The sequence below is a fragment of the Heptranchias perlo genome, chromosome 8 (assembly GCF_035084215.1).
Source record: "Heptranchias perlo isolate sHepPer1 chromosome 8, sHepPer1.hap1, whole genome shotgun sequence".
NCBI lineage: Eukaryota > Metazoa > Chordata > Chondrichthyes > Hexanchiformes > Hexanchidae > Heptranchias > Heptranchias perlo.
In genome coordinates, this window is record NC_090332.1 from 65694392 (window position 1) to 65710215 (window position 15824).

Sequence of the window (15824 nt, forward strand, 5' to 3'; positions counted from 1 at the left end):
TGGGGTTGACGAACTTGCATTATGGGGTTGACTTTTCTGTGCTTTGCGCCCGGGGGCATTTATTTCCCCCAGTGCAAAGTACAGGAAAAAGGAGAAGAGACTTGTAACAGCAAGGTTACTGTCCTTTTTCATATGTCCCCAGGATTTAAGGGTGACCATGTTAATGAGCCAAGAGGGAGCGTTTCTCACCATCCGCTTCAGTTTCATCTTGGACTGCTGGCAAGGGTGCACATTTTGCGAAGAAATGGGTTGTAGACCCTGCGCCTAGAACCTCTCCAAATCTTTAATCAGAGAGGAGCAGGCAGCAAGGCATAGGACCCAAGCTAAGTCTCTTTATATTTCCAAGGGCAGGGGTCAGCCTACTGGGCCTGCAGCAGAAGTTGACTTTGCTCCCTGCCTCCTAGGGGTTAGGCCCCACTGGGAGGTAGACCAGCACTGGGGAAGCGTCTGGCCTGTGCAAATGATCTGAACCCAGAAATACACAGAAGCTTGGCCCTTTTCTGTTCCATTATATTTCAGGTTTTATCCTAGAAATATTGTAATTGATCGTTGATGAAAGTTTTCTGTTTAAAATATTGTTACATAGCATATTTTGAAGATGTTCTTGCAGTAACACCAACCTCACACTAAAATCCTATTGTATTACAGATTTTTTGCTGATGAGGAATTAACAGCAATTTCCCATATTTGAATTTTAAAACAAATAGAGGACATAAATCATCATAAATCTAACCCCAGTTATTGTTTCTCTTAGACCCATCAGGCCTGGAATTGGTGAAAAGCAAAAAACTTTTGAAGATTTTGTTGAAGAACTACTTAAGGTGGATTCAGAATTATTTCAACAGGATCCCCAGGTATAAAAGTCATTTTTCATTTGTGTCAAAGCTCCATTGCATTTTGTTAACATTGTCAATTGAAGTGATTGTGTAAAATTTAAGAATTATATAAGAACATAAGAAATAGGAACTGGAGAAGGCCATACAGCCCCTCGAGCCTGCTCCGCCATTCAACAAGATCATGGCTGATCTTTGACCTCGACGCCACTTTCCAGTCCGATCCCCATATCCCTTGATTCCCCGAGAGTCCACAAATCTATCCAGCTCAGCCTTAAATATACTCAGTTATAGTCCAACAAATTTATTTTAAATTCCACAAGCTTTCGGAGGCTTCCTCCTTCCTCAGGTGGTGTGGAAATGAAATTTTTGAATCCTTCGCATTTGAAAATCACAGAACAATGCCTGGTTATTACTGCCCGTTGCCAAGGCAATCACAGTGAGCAGACAGAAAGGTGTCACCTAAAAGGCCACCGAATATACAAACCCCCAAAAAAAAAAGAGAGAAGGAAGACAGTCAATGACCCGTTATATTAAAAACAGATAACATTTGTTCGCTGGTGGGGTTACGTGTAGTGTGACATGAACCCAAGATCCCGGTTGAGGCCGTCCTCATGGGTGCGGAACTTGGCTATCAATTTCTGCTCGACGATTTTGCGTTGTCGTGTGTCTCGAAGGCCGCCTTGGAGTATGCTTACCCGAAGGTCGGTGGCTGAATGTCCATGACTGCTGAAGTGTTCCCCGACAGGGAGAGAACCCTCCTGTTTGGCGATTGTTGCGCGGTGTCCGTTCATCCGTTGTCGCAGCGTCTGCATGGTCTCGCCAATGTACCATGCTCTGGGGCATCCTTTCCTGCAACGTATGAGGTAGACAACGTTGGCCGAGTCACAGGAGTATGAACCGTGCACCTGGTGGGTGGTGTCCTCTCGTGTGATGGTGGTATCTGTGTCGATGATCTGGCATGTCTTGCAGAGGTTACCGTGGCAGGGTTGTGTGGTGTCGTGGACGCTGTTCTCCTGAAAGCTGGGTAATTTGCTGCGAACGATGGTTTGTTTGAGGTTGGGTGGCTGTTTAAAGGCGAGTAGTGGAGGTGTGGGGATGGCCATAGCGAGGTGTTCGTCGTCATTGATGACATGTTGAAGGCTGCGGAGAACATGGCGTAGTTTCTCTGCTCCGGGGAAGTACTGGACGACGAAGGGTACTCTGTTGGTTGTGTCCCGTGTTAGTCTTCTGAGGAGGTCTACGCGATTTTTCGCTGTGGCCCGTCGGAACTGTCGATCGATGAGTCGAGCATCATATCTCGTTCTTACTAGGGCGTCTTTCAGCGTCTGTAGGTGTCCATCGCGTTCCTCCTCGTCTGAGCAGACCCTGTGTATTCGCAGGGCCTGTCCATAGGGGATGGCCACTTTGACGTGGTTAGGGTGGAAGCTGGAAAAGTGGAGCATCGTGAGGTTGTCCGTGGGCCTGCAGTAGAGTGAGGTGCTGAGGTGCCCGTCTTTGATGGAGATTCGTGTGTCCAAGAAAGAAACTGATTCTGAGGAGTAGTCCATGGTGAGCTTGATGGTGGGATGGAACTTGTTGATGTTATCGTGTAGTCTCTTCAGTGATTCCTCACCGTGGGTCCATAGAAAGAAAATGTCGTCGATGTATCTGGTGTATAGCGTTGGTTGGAGGTCCTGTGCAGTGAAGAAGTCCTGCTCGAACTTGTGCATGAAAATGTTGGCGTATTGGGGTGCAAATTTGGTCCCCATGGCTGTTCCGTGTGTTTGGGTAAAGAACTGGTTATCGAAGGTGAAGACATTGTGATCCAGGATGAAGCGGATGAGTTGTAGGATGGCGTCTGGATATTGGCTGTTGTTGGTGTTGAGTATTGATGCTGTCGCAGTGATGCCGTCATCGTGGGGGATACTGGTGTAGAGTGCCGAGACGTCCATCGTGGTGAGAAGTGTTCCTGGTTCAACAGGTCCATGGGTACTGAGTTTTTGTAGAAAGTCTGTAGTGTCGCGACAGAAGCTGGGGGTTCCCTGCACGATGGGTTTCAGGATGCTCTCGATGTATCCAGAGAGGTTCTCACACAGGGTTCCGTTGCCTGATACGATAGGACGTCCGGGTGTGTTGGCTTTGTGTATCTTTGGGAGGCAGTAGAAGTCTCCCACGCGGGGAGTACGTGGGATGAGAGTGCGTAGGGTGTTTTGAAGGTCTGGATTGAAGGTCTTGATCAGTTTGTTGAGCTGATGGGTGTGTTCTTTGGTCGGGTCTGTGGGTAACCGTCTGTAGTGTTCCTGGTTGTCCAGTTGTCGGTATGCTTCTTTGCAATAGTCCGTTCTGTTCTGTATGACGATGGCTCCTCCTTTGTCCGCTGGTTTGATGACGATCTTGCGGTTGGTCTTGAGAGCTTTGATGGCGTTGCATTGTGCTCGGGTGACATTCTGGACTGTCTTCTGAGTGCGGCTGATGAATCTGGCATAGACGCATTTCCTGACAGCTTGAGCATACATGTCAAGCTGAGGGCCGGACTTCTTCGAGCACGACTTCTTCACTGCACAGGACCTCCAACCAACACTATACACCAGATACATCGACGACATTTTCTTTCTATGGACCCACGGTGAGGAATCACTATAGAGACTACACGATAACATCAACAAGTTCCATCCCACCATCAAGCTCACCATGGACTACTCCTCAGAATCAGTTTCTTTCTTGGACACACGAATCTCAATCAAAGTCGGGCACCTCAGCACCTCACTCTACCGCAAGCCCACGGACAACCTCACGATGCTCCACTTTTCCAGCTTCCACCCTAACCACGCCAAAGAGGCCATCCCCTATGGACAGGCCCTGCGAATACACAGGGTCTGCTCAGACGAGGAGGAACGCGATGGACACCTACAGACGCTGAAAGACGCCCTAGTAAGAACGGGATATGACTCTCGACTCATCGATCGACAGTTCCGACGGGCCACAGCGAAAAATCGCGTAGATCTCCTCAGAAGACTAAAACGGGACGCAACCAACAGAGTACCCTTCGTCGTCCAGTACTTCCCCGGAGCGGAGAAACTACGCCATGTACTCCGCAGCCTTCAACATGTCATCAATGACGACGAACACCTCGCTATGGCCATCCCCACACCTCCACTACTCGCCTTTAAACAGCCACCCAACCTCAAACAAACCATCGTTCGCAGCAAATTACCCAGCTTTCAGGAGAACAGCGTCCACGACACCACACAACCCTGCCACGGTAACCTCTGCAAGACATGCCAGATCATCGACACAGATACCACCATCACACGAGAGGACACCACCCACCAGGTGCACGGTTCATACTCCTGTGACTCGGCCAACGTTGTCTACCTCATATGTTGCAGGAAAGGATGTCCCAGAGCATGGTACATTGGCGAGACCATGCAGACGCTGCGACAACGGATGAACGGACACCGCGCAACAATCGCCAAACAGGAGGGTTCTCTCCCTGTCGGGGAACACTTCAGCAGTCATGGACATTCAGCCACCGACCTTCGGGTAAGCATACTCCAAGGCGGCCTTCGAGACACACGACAACGCAAAATCGTCGAGCAGAAATTGATAGCCAAGTTCCGCACCCATGAGGACGGCCTCAACCGGGATCTTGGGTTCATGTCACACTACACGTAACCCCACCAGCGAACAAATGTTATCTGTTTTTAATATAACGGGTCATTGACTGTCTTCCTTTTCTCTTTTTTTTTGGGGGTTTGTATATTCGGTGGCCTTTTAGGTGACTCCTTTCTGTCTGCTCACTGTGATTGCCTTGGCAATGGGCAGTAATCACCAGGCATTGTTCTGTGATTTTCAAATGCGAAGGATTCAAAAATTTCATTTCCACACCACCTGAGGAAGGAGGAAGCCTCCGAAAGCTTGTGGAATTTAAAATAAATTTGTTGGACTATAACTTGGTGTTGTAAAATTGTTTACAATTGTCAACCCCAGCCCATCACCGGCATCTCCACATCTTAAATATACTCAACGACTCAGCATCCACAGCCTCCTGGGGTAGAGAATTCCAAAGATTCAAAACCCTGAGTGAAGAAATTCCTCCTTATCTCAGTCTTAAATGGCCGACCCCTTATCCTGAGACTCTGCCCTCTGGTTCTAGACTCTTCAGCCAGGGGAAACAACCTCTCAGCATCTACCCTCAGAATCTTATTGTTTCAATGAGATCACCTCTCATTCTTCTAAACTCCAGAGAGTATAGGCCTATTCTACTCAATCTCTCCTCATATGACAACCTCCTCATCCCAGGAATCAATCTAGTGAATCAAAAGCAAAATACTGCGGATGCTGGAAATCTGAAATAAAAACAGAAAATGCTGGAACAGTGAGGCAGCATCTGTGGAGAAAGAAACAGAGTTAACGTTTCAGGTCGAAGACCTTTCGTCAGAACTGGAAAATGTTAAAGAGTTAAAGTTTTTAAGCAAGTACAGAGCCATTAGCACCCTCCTTACCTTGCACCATTATCCTTTTTGTCATTTAATCACTCCATCCCTCTACCCTATCATAGACCTTCCCTTTCTTTCCTCCCCTCCCCTCCATCCTCCCCTTTCTCTGGCTCTGTACTTGCTTAAAAACTTTAACTCTTTAACATCATTCAATTCTGACGAAAGACCTTCAACCTGAAACGTTAACTGTTTCTTTCTCCACAGATGCTGCCTCACTTGCTGAGCTTTTCCAGCATTTTCTGTTTTTATATCAATCTAGTGAACCTTTGTTGCAGCGCCTCCAAGATAAGTGTGTCCTTCCTTAGATAAGGAGACCAAAACTGTACACAGTACTTCAGGTGAGGTCTCACCAAAGCCTTGTACAATTGTAGTAAGACTTCCTAGCACTTGTACTCCCACCCCCTTGCAATAAAGGACAACATGCCATTTGCCTTCCTAATTGTTTGCTGTACCTGCATGCTAACTTTCAGTGTTTCTTGTACGATGACACCCAGATCTCTCTGAACACCAACATTTAATGGTTTCTCATCATTTAAAAAAAATCTGTTTTTCTATTCTTCCTACCAAAGTGAATAACCTCATATCAACATTATACTCCATCTGCCACCTTCTTGCCCACTCACCTAACCTGTCTATATCCCTTTGCAGACTCTGTGTCCTCCTTACAGCTTACTTCCCCACCCAGCTTTGTATCCTCAGCAAACTTGGATACATTACACTCAGTCCCTTCATCTAAGTTATTAATATAGATTGTAAATAGCTGAGGCCCAAGCACCGATCTTTGCGGCACCCCACTAGTTACAGCCTGCCAACCTGAAAATGACCTGTTTATGACTCTCTGTTTTCTGTCGTTAACCAATCCTCTATCAAGCTAATATATTACCCCTAACCCCATGAGCCCTTATCTTGTGTAACAACCTTTTATTTGGCACCTTATTGAATGCCTTTTGAAAATCCATATATACAACAGCCACTGGTTCCCCTTTATCTGCCCCGTTAGTTACATCCTCAAAAAACTCTAATAAATTTGCCAAACACAATTTCCCTTTCATAAAACCATGTTGACTCTGCCTAATCATATTATGATTTTCTAAGTGCCCTGTTACCCCTTCCTTAATAATGGATTCCAGCATTTTCCCGACGACTGATGTCAGGCTAACTGGTCTGTAGTTCCCTGATTTCTCTCTCCCTCCTTCCTTGAATAACGGGGTTATATTTGCTACCTTAGAAATCAAATGTCAAGTAATTCTCGTTAATTTTAGCTACCAAAAGAAGACACCTACTAGAATCAGTATTAATAACTCAGCAAATATATTGTAACCAATACCAGCTAACATTACAAAACTCACAGATCATAGATGAAACCTAGAACAAGTGGCCTATACTCTGGTTAAAAAAAAAATGAAATGGGCATTAATTTGGATCTCCTGATGTGCAGGGCAGTGATTTTATAATGCACTAACTGCTCTATGAACACCACAGCAATAAAAGTTAATGGGCTAGAAGTTCGGCCATGTAGCGTCCGTTTTTCAGCCGCTACGTGGCCTCCCAAGGTCCCAAAATGGCGTCCGGAATGCGCGCGCACGCTTCTAGCATGAGGTGCGCCAGACACCATTTTGGAAAAGGCATTTGTGCATGCGCAGATAATGAACGCAGGCACATATAAAGTAAGGAGAATATACATTAGATCTGTGTGCAATGCTGATTTAAAGGGATAGACGCCATTTTGGCATTCACCGACGAACAGCTGAACATGTCTTATATAGCCTGGAGGATCCCCCACCAGCTCAATTTAAAGGGACCATACAGGTGCTGCAGGTTAGTGGCTGGACTATTGCTTTTGGCTGCTAGTACAATTGTACATGTTTGTTGGAGCTTCCTATACTTGGATAGAGTTGCCATAGTATAGAAAGAGCAGTTTGGCAGGTCCCGCACTACTGTTGGTGTTTACAACAGTGTGCGGAACAAGATTCCTGGCAACCATGGCTGGCCTGTTATGGCTCCCACTGGCCATGGAACACGACTGGGAGCATGCAGAGGGGCCACGCAAAGCAGGCTGAGCTGCGAGGAGAGGGAGGAGGAGGAGGAGGCGGCGGTGCAGGGCACTGACTAGGGGCCATATCCCATGAGAGCCTTCAGGGAACAATACTCTTACCTCAAGATGAGCGAAGATCAGTGCATCTGACAGCTATGGTTCACCAAAGAGGTTGTGATGGAGATGTGTTAACTGCTGCAGCCAGAACTGCAGCCTTAGAGCAGGGCAAGGACAGCATTGTCTGTGGCTGTCAAGGTAACCGTGGCGCTGAATTTTTACGGCTCTGGATCCTTTCAGGCCTCTGCTGGCGATATTTGCAACATCTCGCAGTTTGCAGTGCACTGCTGCATAAGGGAGGTCACGGAGGTACTGTACGAGCTGCGCAACAGGTTCATCACGTTCCCTCTTGACAGGGAGAAGCAGAACGAGTGAGCACGAGGGTTTGCTCACATTTCAGGCTTCCCTATGATGCAGGCTGCACGCATGTAGCCATGCACGCTCCATATCTCAACTCGACCATCTTTATGAACAGAAAGGGGTTCCACTCCCTCAATGTACAGCTGATGTGCAACCACACGCAGCGCGTCAGGAGGTCAGTGCCCGTTAACCTGGGAGACGCCTTCACTATGCGGCAGTCCAACGTCCCAACTATCTTTGAACTGGCTCGGCAAGTCAAAGGCTGGCTACTGGGTGATAAGGCCTATCCCCTTGTGAGGTGGCTCATGACTCCGGTCAGGCACACGTGCACACGTGCAGAGCGGACAACGTGAGCCATGCGGACACACGGAAAGTCGTTGAGCACACCGTAGGCCTCCTAAAGCAACGCTTCCACTGCCTGGACCGTCTGGTGGAGCCCTGCAGTACTCCGCTGAACGGGTGTCAAGATTCGTCGTGGTATGCTACATGCTGCACAACCTCGCCATTATGAGGGAACAGCCTTTGCCTCCACCTATCCAGCAAGACCCTGATCCAGAGGCGGAGGAGGAGGAAGAGGAGGAGGAGGAAGAGGTGGAAGCGGAGGAAGAGGCGGTAGCCGTCTGCCAGGGCTCTGCGTGCTCACCTTATACGTGAGCGATATCACTAATCTCAACGACACCTCCCAAGTCACCAACAGCCCTACACTCCCCACCTGTCCTCACCCACATGACCATCAAATGGCTCTCCGTAAGCCGGCCACATTGCTTCCTCCCACAGCTCATCGCATTAATAAAAACCACCAACTACGACTTCAAATCCTAATTTATAATGTAACACATTAACTCAAGTATCAAACATTAGACTATTCACCCTTGTGCATTCCCTCAGTGCCTATCGTTCGTGTGCCTTTACCTTTCCTAGTGCTCCTACGAGGTACATCCCCAGTGGCTGCAGCATGGGTGGTGGACGACTTCTGGCCTTCATCTGAGGAGCGTGCAGATGGCCTTGGAGGACGACCTTGAGCAGCTCTGGGCTGGGAGGGCCCGGCTTCCGACTGCACCATCTTGGCCTGGGCTGCAGCAGTCTGGCCTGGCTGGCTAATAGGTAACAGCAAGGGCACTGGCGGAGTGGCAGAGATGGGAGCAGGAATTCTGTCATCCGGAGAGAGGACAGCAGGTTCGACTGCCATGGCACAACTGCCACCGCCACTCGCATGGGGCGGCGCCTCAGCACTCCTGATGATCAGCTGAGAACAGGTTGCTGGAGTGCTGTGATGCCCTGAAAACCCCATTCTACAGTGGTAGCCAAAGCCACGATAGCAGCAGTCTGCGCTTCCAAAGCAGCTGTCTGAGCTTCAACTGAAGGTAGACCTTTGATGACTTAGGTTTGTGCTGTAATGGAAGCTGTGACGTCAGCCATCAGACGCTGCATCATGGTGGGTTCCACAGGTGTGCTGACGGAGATGACCACCCGTTCCATGTGGGTAAGGATGGACTCCGAGCTCTGCGCAACGCCCTGTGCCAAATTCGAGGTGGACTCCTCCATGCTCCTTGACATTGTGCGCAGGGTTTCTGGCAGGCTTTCCAGTGCACCAAGTATTTGGTGGTGTACGCCCATCAGTCATTCTGTAGCCTGGCCCATCGGAGTCCCCATCTGACTCCTCTGCAGCAGAACCATTGTGCGACCTCACCCTCTGACGAGCTGGCACCTGTGGTATCCGTTCCCCCGCCCCGGCTCCTGCACACTTGTGCCCGGTGTCTCACCACATACAGATCCCTCTTCTAACCTAACTTTTAACGGACACGCAGTGTCAGTATCTGAGCTTGTGGATGCGTGTATCAGATCGAGTGAATGTGTGGCGTCAGTGTCCGTGTCCTCCTCATCTTCCACTTCGGACGGTGCCGGCTCCAGTTCTTGGGTATCTGAAATGACAAAGGGAGACGGGTTGAGTTGTAAAGTGGGGATAGAAGCGAGCAAGGTGTGCGCGCTGACACCATCTGCAGCATGTGCGTCAGAAAAGATTGTGGGATGAGGGAGATGTGGGAAACAAGAAGGAGGATTAGGTATGCAGAGACCTCCTTTGTCGGGATCTCCAGCGCCACTAGTGGTCATGGCCGCAGTGACGTCCCGTCCAACAATCCGCAGCACGGCCTCCTCCAGGTGGGTGAGGACGTATAGGCATGCTTTTCCTCCCTTGGGTCTTTCGATCTGCTGGCTGTTATGTGCTACCTTCTCCTACAAGACAGAATGAAGTGTGTCAGTGAGTGTCCTGCAATGCGTTTGGTGATGTGCCTGTCATGGTCGAATAGCTGCCAGTCTGAGTGTGGTGGGTGTGTGGATTGCAAGTGTGCCACTATGTGAGGGTGACATGCAGCATCCGAAGTGCAGCGTTGTGTACAGATGGGCAGCGTTTGTTGGTGGGTGCGTGAGGGGGGGTGTTGTGCGTGGAGCAGTGCTGCGGTTGGTAGGATGTGCCACTTGACACTTGCATTCGTGTCAAATCATTGAACTTTTTCCGGCACTGTATGCAAGTGCGTGGTGCTATGCTCCAGCCATTCACCTCCATGGCCACTTCTACCCACTGCCTCCGCAGCTGGCATCTGAAGGGTCTCTTGCCACCCTGCGGGTACAGGATGGCTCTCCATTCTTGCACTCCCTCCACTAAGGCCTCCAGTGCGCTGTTGGAGAACCTCAGGGCATGCTGTCTTGCCACTCCAGCCATTCTGCCTGTCATCCTGCACTGCTTCCATTGACGGTGCACCTCTCCTTCAAGAGGTGCAGGCTGCCTTTACCTAGTGCTGGCCACGCCTCATAATCGGGCCTCCTGCTGGTGCATGCAGCCACTCAACGGCGCAGGTAGCGCTGGCTGCACTTGGAAATCATGGTAATGAGGATGCAGCACAAATCTCACGTGCTGCCTACCGGGCACGGTTTAATTGCGCACTGCAACCCCTGCACCCAGTATCGTGCCTTATCGAATTTAACCCCTGATGGCTTTAAATTAAATGCAGTAAAATTTCTAAGTATACACAGAAAATGCTGAAAATACATAACAGGTCCATACAAGAGTGAGGGAGAGAGAGAGAGAGAGGGGGAAAGAACTGAATCACAAGCTGAATATTGTTGAAGAAATTCATTGTGTTGCAATTCAAGAAGACCTAACAGTAATGTGACCACCGATGGTCAGTGAATTCAAACATTTTTGTTTTAAAGATATCACTCAGCTTGATGTGACTCATCATGTCATCATGATTTGAAGTGTTAATAGCCTAGGAGGTCATTTTAACTTTCAGCGATGGTGTAAAATGGCCGATATCAGATCAGTCATCCGTTATACAGTCCACCCGATTTCCCATCGGGCCGGGTCTATAATGAGGGGCTACTCCTCTTTTGCCCCATTTTACACCATCGCCCATATTTGAATGTATCCCTTACATTTTACACAATTTAGAGATAAATATCTAATCACAGGTTTTAGTCAGACTCAAAATGAAATGTGCTGTTTGCACCTAATTTTGCAAGGTTAGTTCATTTGCATAGCTTCCAGTGCAGATATGGACAGGTGGAGGGAGCACACTAGTGATGGGAGTGGAAAATTGCATATAAATGAAACTTAAAAGGAAGAGGACAATTTAAAGGGGACTGTCAGAACATGTGAGGAAGAAGTTTTGAAAGGCTTATAAGGCATCTCAACCCATTAGCCACCTTTTCCAAGGCTGAAGGGACTAAAAAGCAACAGGCAAAATGAAGGGAAAAGAAATCAAAAGTACAAGAACGTCTGTTCAATAGCTGCATGAAGTGCTTAAGAGAAGATTAGCCATTTTGTACCGCTGCATTGGACCATCACCATAGTTCAGCATTGCAATATGCCCACAAGGAGGTGGAACCCAATCACAGAATTGTGGCTTTGATCACTGTGGCCTGCCTTTTTCCCTCCCACAAGAGTGCCCCTGAAGGCATGACACAGTGATTGAGGTGTTTCCAAGGAAGCATCCAACAGTGTGGTTAGTTAGACATTCACATATCTTAATGGTGCCTTGCAAAATAGGCACTTCTATGTGTAGTAATCATCAGCCAAAGCAAGGCATGTTCGTTGCGTGGCTGCAGAGGTGGGTATGTGGGTATTAGTATCATTGTGGGGCATCTCTCATGGAGTCTGATCTTCCTGGCATTCCTCCACTGATGTTTCTCTTCTTTCAAGCACCTCAGATAGGGCAATTTCATTGGGAAAATCATTGGTGCCAGTAATGGTGTAGGAGCAAAAAGGAATTAATTGCAACATTTGATATAAAGGCTCATGGGAACCAAAGTGCCAGTTAAACAAAAACAGTTAAGAAATGGCAAAATACATTCACCCTAACATTACTCTGTCTTCTCCATGACATTCTGCATACTGTAACAAGCCAGAGCAGGCCCAGGATCCAGTGGTCAATTGGACACGCAGACTAGAGCTTAAAACAAGTGAGGTTTATTCACCCACAGCAGTTGTGTCTTTATGTGCAGTGATTTTCTGTCTTTTTCTTTCTCTCTCTCTCACACCTTACTCCCCAACCCCTCTCTGCCTTTGATCCTTCCAGGCAGTCGTTCCTAATTAAAGGCAGTTACGGTCAACGATTTCTTAAAGCTATACCACCTTGCCATGGTCATTCTGACATTTTATACAATTTATTAAAGCTGTACCCCTGTAGTGGATACAGAGCTCTCAAAAGGCTATGGCTCACATATCGTCCCTGTTACAGTACTTACCAACACATAGCAACTCCAGATGTTTATTTCACATGGGCATGATTTACATATAACCTGAATGGCAGGAAATGCCATGCAACATTGGCTCTGCCAAATTAGTATAAAAATGAAGCACCAGCCTGTTTGAGGTAAATGCTTCTGACGCCGGTGGTCCCTGCCTCCCGGAAACTACACTGTGGCATGGGAGTTTTGGTGGAAAGAAACTCTATTTTCTGTTCCTGGCTAATGAATGAAGAACATTGCTGTGAGAATTCTTTGCCTACTTCCGAACTCATCTGGGTAAATAGGACGTCTCTTCCCATTGAAGAGTTGAATGAAGTCTGTTTCTAGTAATGCCCTTCAACAAATGGCATGGCTTTGTGCCAGAAAAAGCATTGCAATTGGGCCTGGGATTTTTCTAGACCTCACAAAGTCTTTGCTTATAGTTTGCAGAGTCACTGCTAAGGCAGATAACATTTCCACAGCCTTTTTAAAAGAAAAATCTCTAAGACATTCTGCAACAGTATGGTGTTAGAGGCGTATTATATGCTTCTGCCAATTCTAGCTCCACGATTATTATGTGTCACCTCTCCTTTTGGGTTGGAGGAAGTAAATGAGATAATAATAGGGGTACCACCAAGCCACATAATTCAAACATAAACACGATGTGGGAGCGGATTTGACTTCTGCCCAAAATGGAAGTGAAGTCGGTGAAGTGATCGCGCTGCCTGCCCAGGCCTGAATCGTTTTCGGGTTTAGGCCGCATTTGAATGCCAATGGTGAGCTGCGGGCACCCTGTGCAAATTGCCAGTTGTGGGAGGCGCGATATCGGCCGGCTTCCACACTGAGTCGGCCGGTGGGTCAGGCCTGGGAAGGTTGGGGGGAGAGGTGAAAAAGCCGATTCTGGAAAAGTTTAAGCATAAGCTGGCAGCAGGCCTGATGTGAAAGATCCCACGGCACTATTCGAAGAAGAGCAGGGAGTTCTCCCCCGGTGCCCTGGCCAATATTTATCCCTCAAACAACATCACTAAAAATATATTTTCTGGTCGTTATCACATTGCTGTTTGTGGGACCTTGCTCGGTGCAAACAGGCTGCCGCGTTTCCTACATTACAACAGTGACGACGCTTCAAAAGTACTTCATCGGTGCTTTGGGATATCCTGAGGTTATGAAAGATGCTATATAAATGTAAGCTCTCTCTCTCTCTCGAATGTAAGAGTTAGTTATTCAAATTCCACAAATCCTCATTAAGTATTTTGGAGGGTATTTATTAGCCTGGATCTTTTCAAAAATCTTTGAGTTTCATTTGGAGTCTGTGAAGAGAGGTGGGTCGAATAGTGACTCTGACAGAATCAATTAACCAGATTTATATAGCTTGTGAAGATATAAAAGAGCAATAATGTATGTAAAAGTTATGCAGAAAATATTATTCAGCATAGAGTTTGTGAATTTTTTTTATACAATGAGTTACCATAGTTCAATATCTGCTAATTTAATGATTTCCTGGTTGGCGTTACAGTCTATTTCAAAATATGTGGAAAATTAACATCCCTCATGGGACTCTTTCATTTTAAAAGCCTCCATGTTTACCTGCAATGACTGTTACATCTGTAGTTGGTGCTGTGGTACATGTTTTCACTGTTACATGTCGCATAAAATTTAGATGCTAAAACAATAAAAGCTTCTTTCTGTGCATTGAGCTAGCTTGCAGTTCCAAAAGCTGACCACCAGATGGCTCTGCAGCAATGTTTGTGCTGAAAACTCATTGCTTCATTTGACCTGAAGTGTAAGTAGTGTTGGGATTGTTTTTACTGGGCCAAATGTTGCTGGAGCAGGGCATTTGCAGCATACACCATTAGTTAGATTTTTTCCTGCACCCTTCAGCTCAAAAATTTTCTGCCGCAACTTGCTGGATGTGCGAGCTGATAACGAGGGTAACAGGGCATTTGGAACCTTAGGGAATGATGGGACCAACAGTGGATCTCCTTAACCAATGAGATTTAAGGATTGGGAAAGAAACAGAGGAACAATTTACTAACAACAATTTGCTACATGCAGGAATGAGAATGAACAGTTGAAATTGTTCCCGTTCTGTGCCGGTGAGATTGATTTGCTTTGCGTTAACAATAATCACGTAGTTAAAAGGGTACTTATGCGATTAATTGTAAGCCCTAACTTTCTGCGGCGAGCCTAATGGGCAACTAATGTGCAAATCCAGCAAATTCTTAAAAATAACGGGGAGGCTATGGGCAAGATGTCGGTTGTGCGAAGCAAATGGCGGAGTAGTGTAAATCTGGGCGACATGGACATGTTGGGCCGAAGGGCCTGCTTCCATGTTGTAAACTTCTATGAAATTGACCAGCAAGTTCTGGAGATTCGCAACTCACAGCGTGTCTCTTCATCTCCTGAACTTGCCGACCGATTTGCACATTGATAACGGCGCGCGTCGTTAAAGCAATAACTTACGTTTATATAGAGCTTGTAACATGGAAAAATGTCCCAAGGCACTTCACGGAAGCGTAATCAAATAAAAATTGACTCCACGCCAAAGAAGGAGATTTTAGATGGGGTGATTAAAAGCTTGGTGAAAGAGATGGATTTTAAGAAGGCCTTTAAAGGAAGAGTGAGAGGTGGAGAAGTGGAGAACTTTAGGGAGGGTATTCTAGAGCTTAGGGCTTAGATAACTGAAGGCACGGCTGCCAATGGTGGTGTGAAGGGAGTGGGAGATGCACAAGAGACCAGAACTGGAGGAACGCAGAGTTTTTCAAAGAGTTGTAGGGCTGGAGGATTTTACAGAGATAGGGAAGGGCGAGGCCATGAAGGGATTTAAACACAAGGATTTTAAATTTGAAGTGTTATGGAACTGAGAGCCAAGTAGGGTAGTCAGCACAGGAGTGATGGGTGAGCAGGACTTGATGGGGGATAGGATATGAGCAGCAGAGTTTAGGATGAGCTGAAGTTTATAAGGATGGGAGGCTGGCCAAGAGAGCATCTGAATAGTCAGGTCTGGAGGTGACAAAAGCATGGATGAGGATTTCGGCAGCTGATAGGCTGAGGCAAGGGCAGACACAGGCGATATTACAAAGGTGGAAGTAGGTGGTCTTCACAATGGAGAAGATTTGGGATTGGAAGATCAACTCAGGATCAAATGGGATGCCAAGGTTACAAACAGTATGATTCAACCTGAGACAGTGGCCGGGGAAGGGGATGGAATTGATGGCGAGGGTATGAAGTTTGTGGCAGGGGCTGAAGACAATGGCTTCAGTTTTTCCAATATTTAACTGGAGGAAATTAAAGCTTAGCCAGGACTGGATGTTGGACAAGCAGGTTGAT

The 15824-nt window shown here is 47.2% G+C and overlaps 1 protein-coding gene across 1 annotated transcript in view; it reads left to right on the top strand.

Moving 5' to 3' along the window:
- si:ch211-140l13.3 (centromere protein J) overlaps positions 1 to 15824 on the top strand; it is a 147350-nt gene that overhangs the window by 43876 nt on the left and 87650 nt on the right. Inside the window, exon 6 of the mRNA XM_067989562.1 lies at positions 755 to 854. Within this exon, the coding sequence (XP_067845663.1) occupies positions 755 to 854 (100 nt within the window). The remainder of the gene's footprint in view (positions 1 to 754; positions 855 to 15824) is intronic.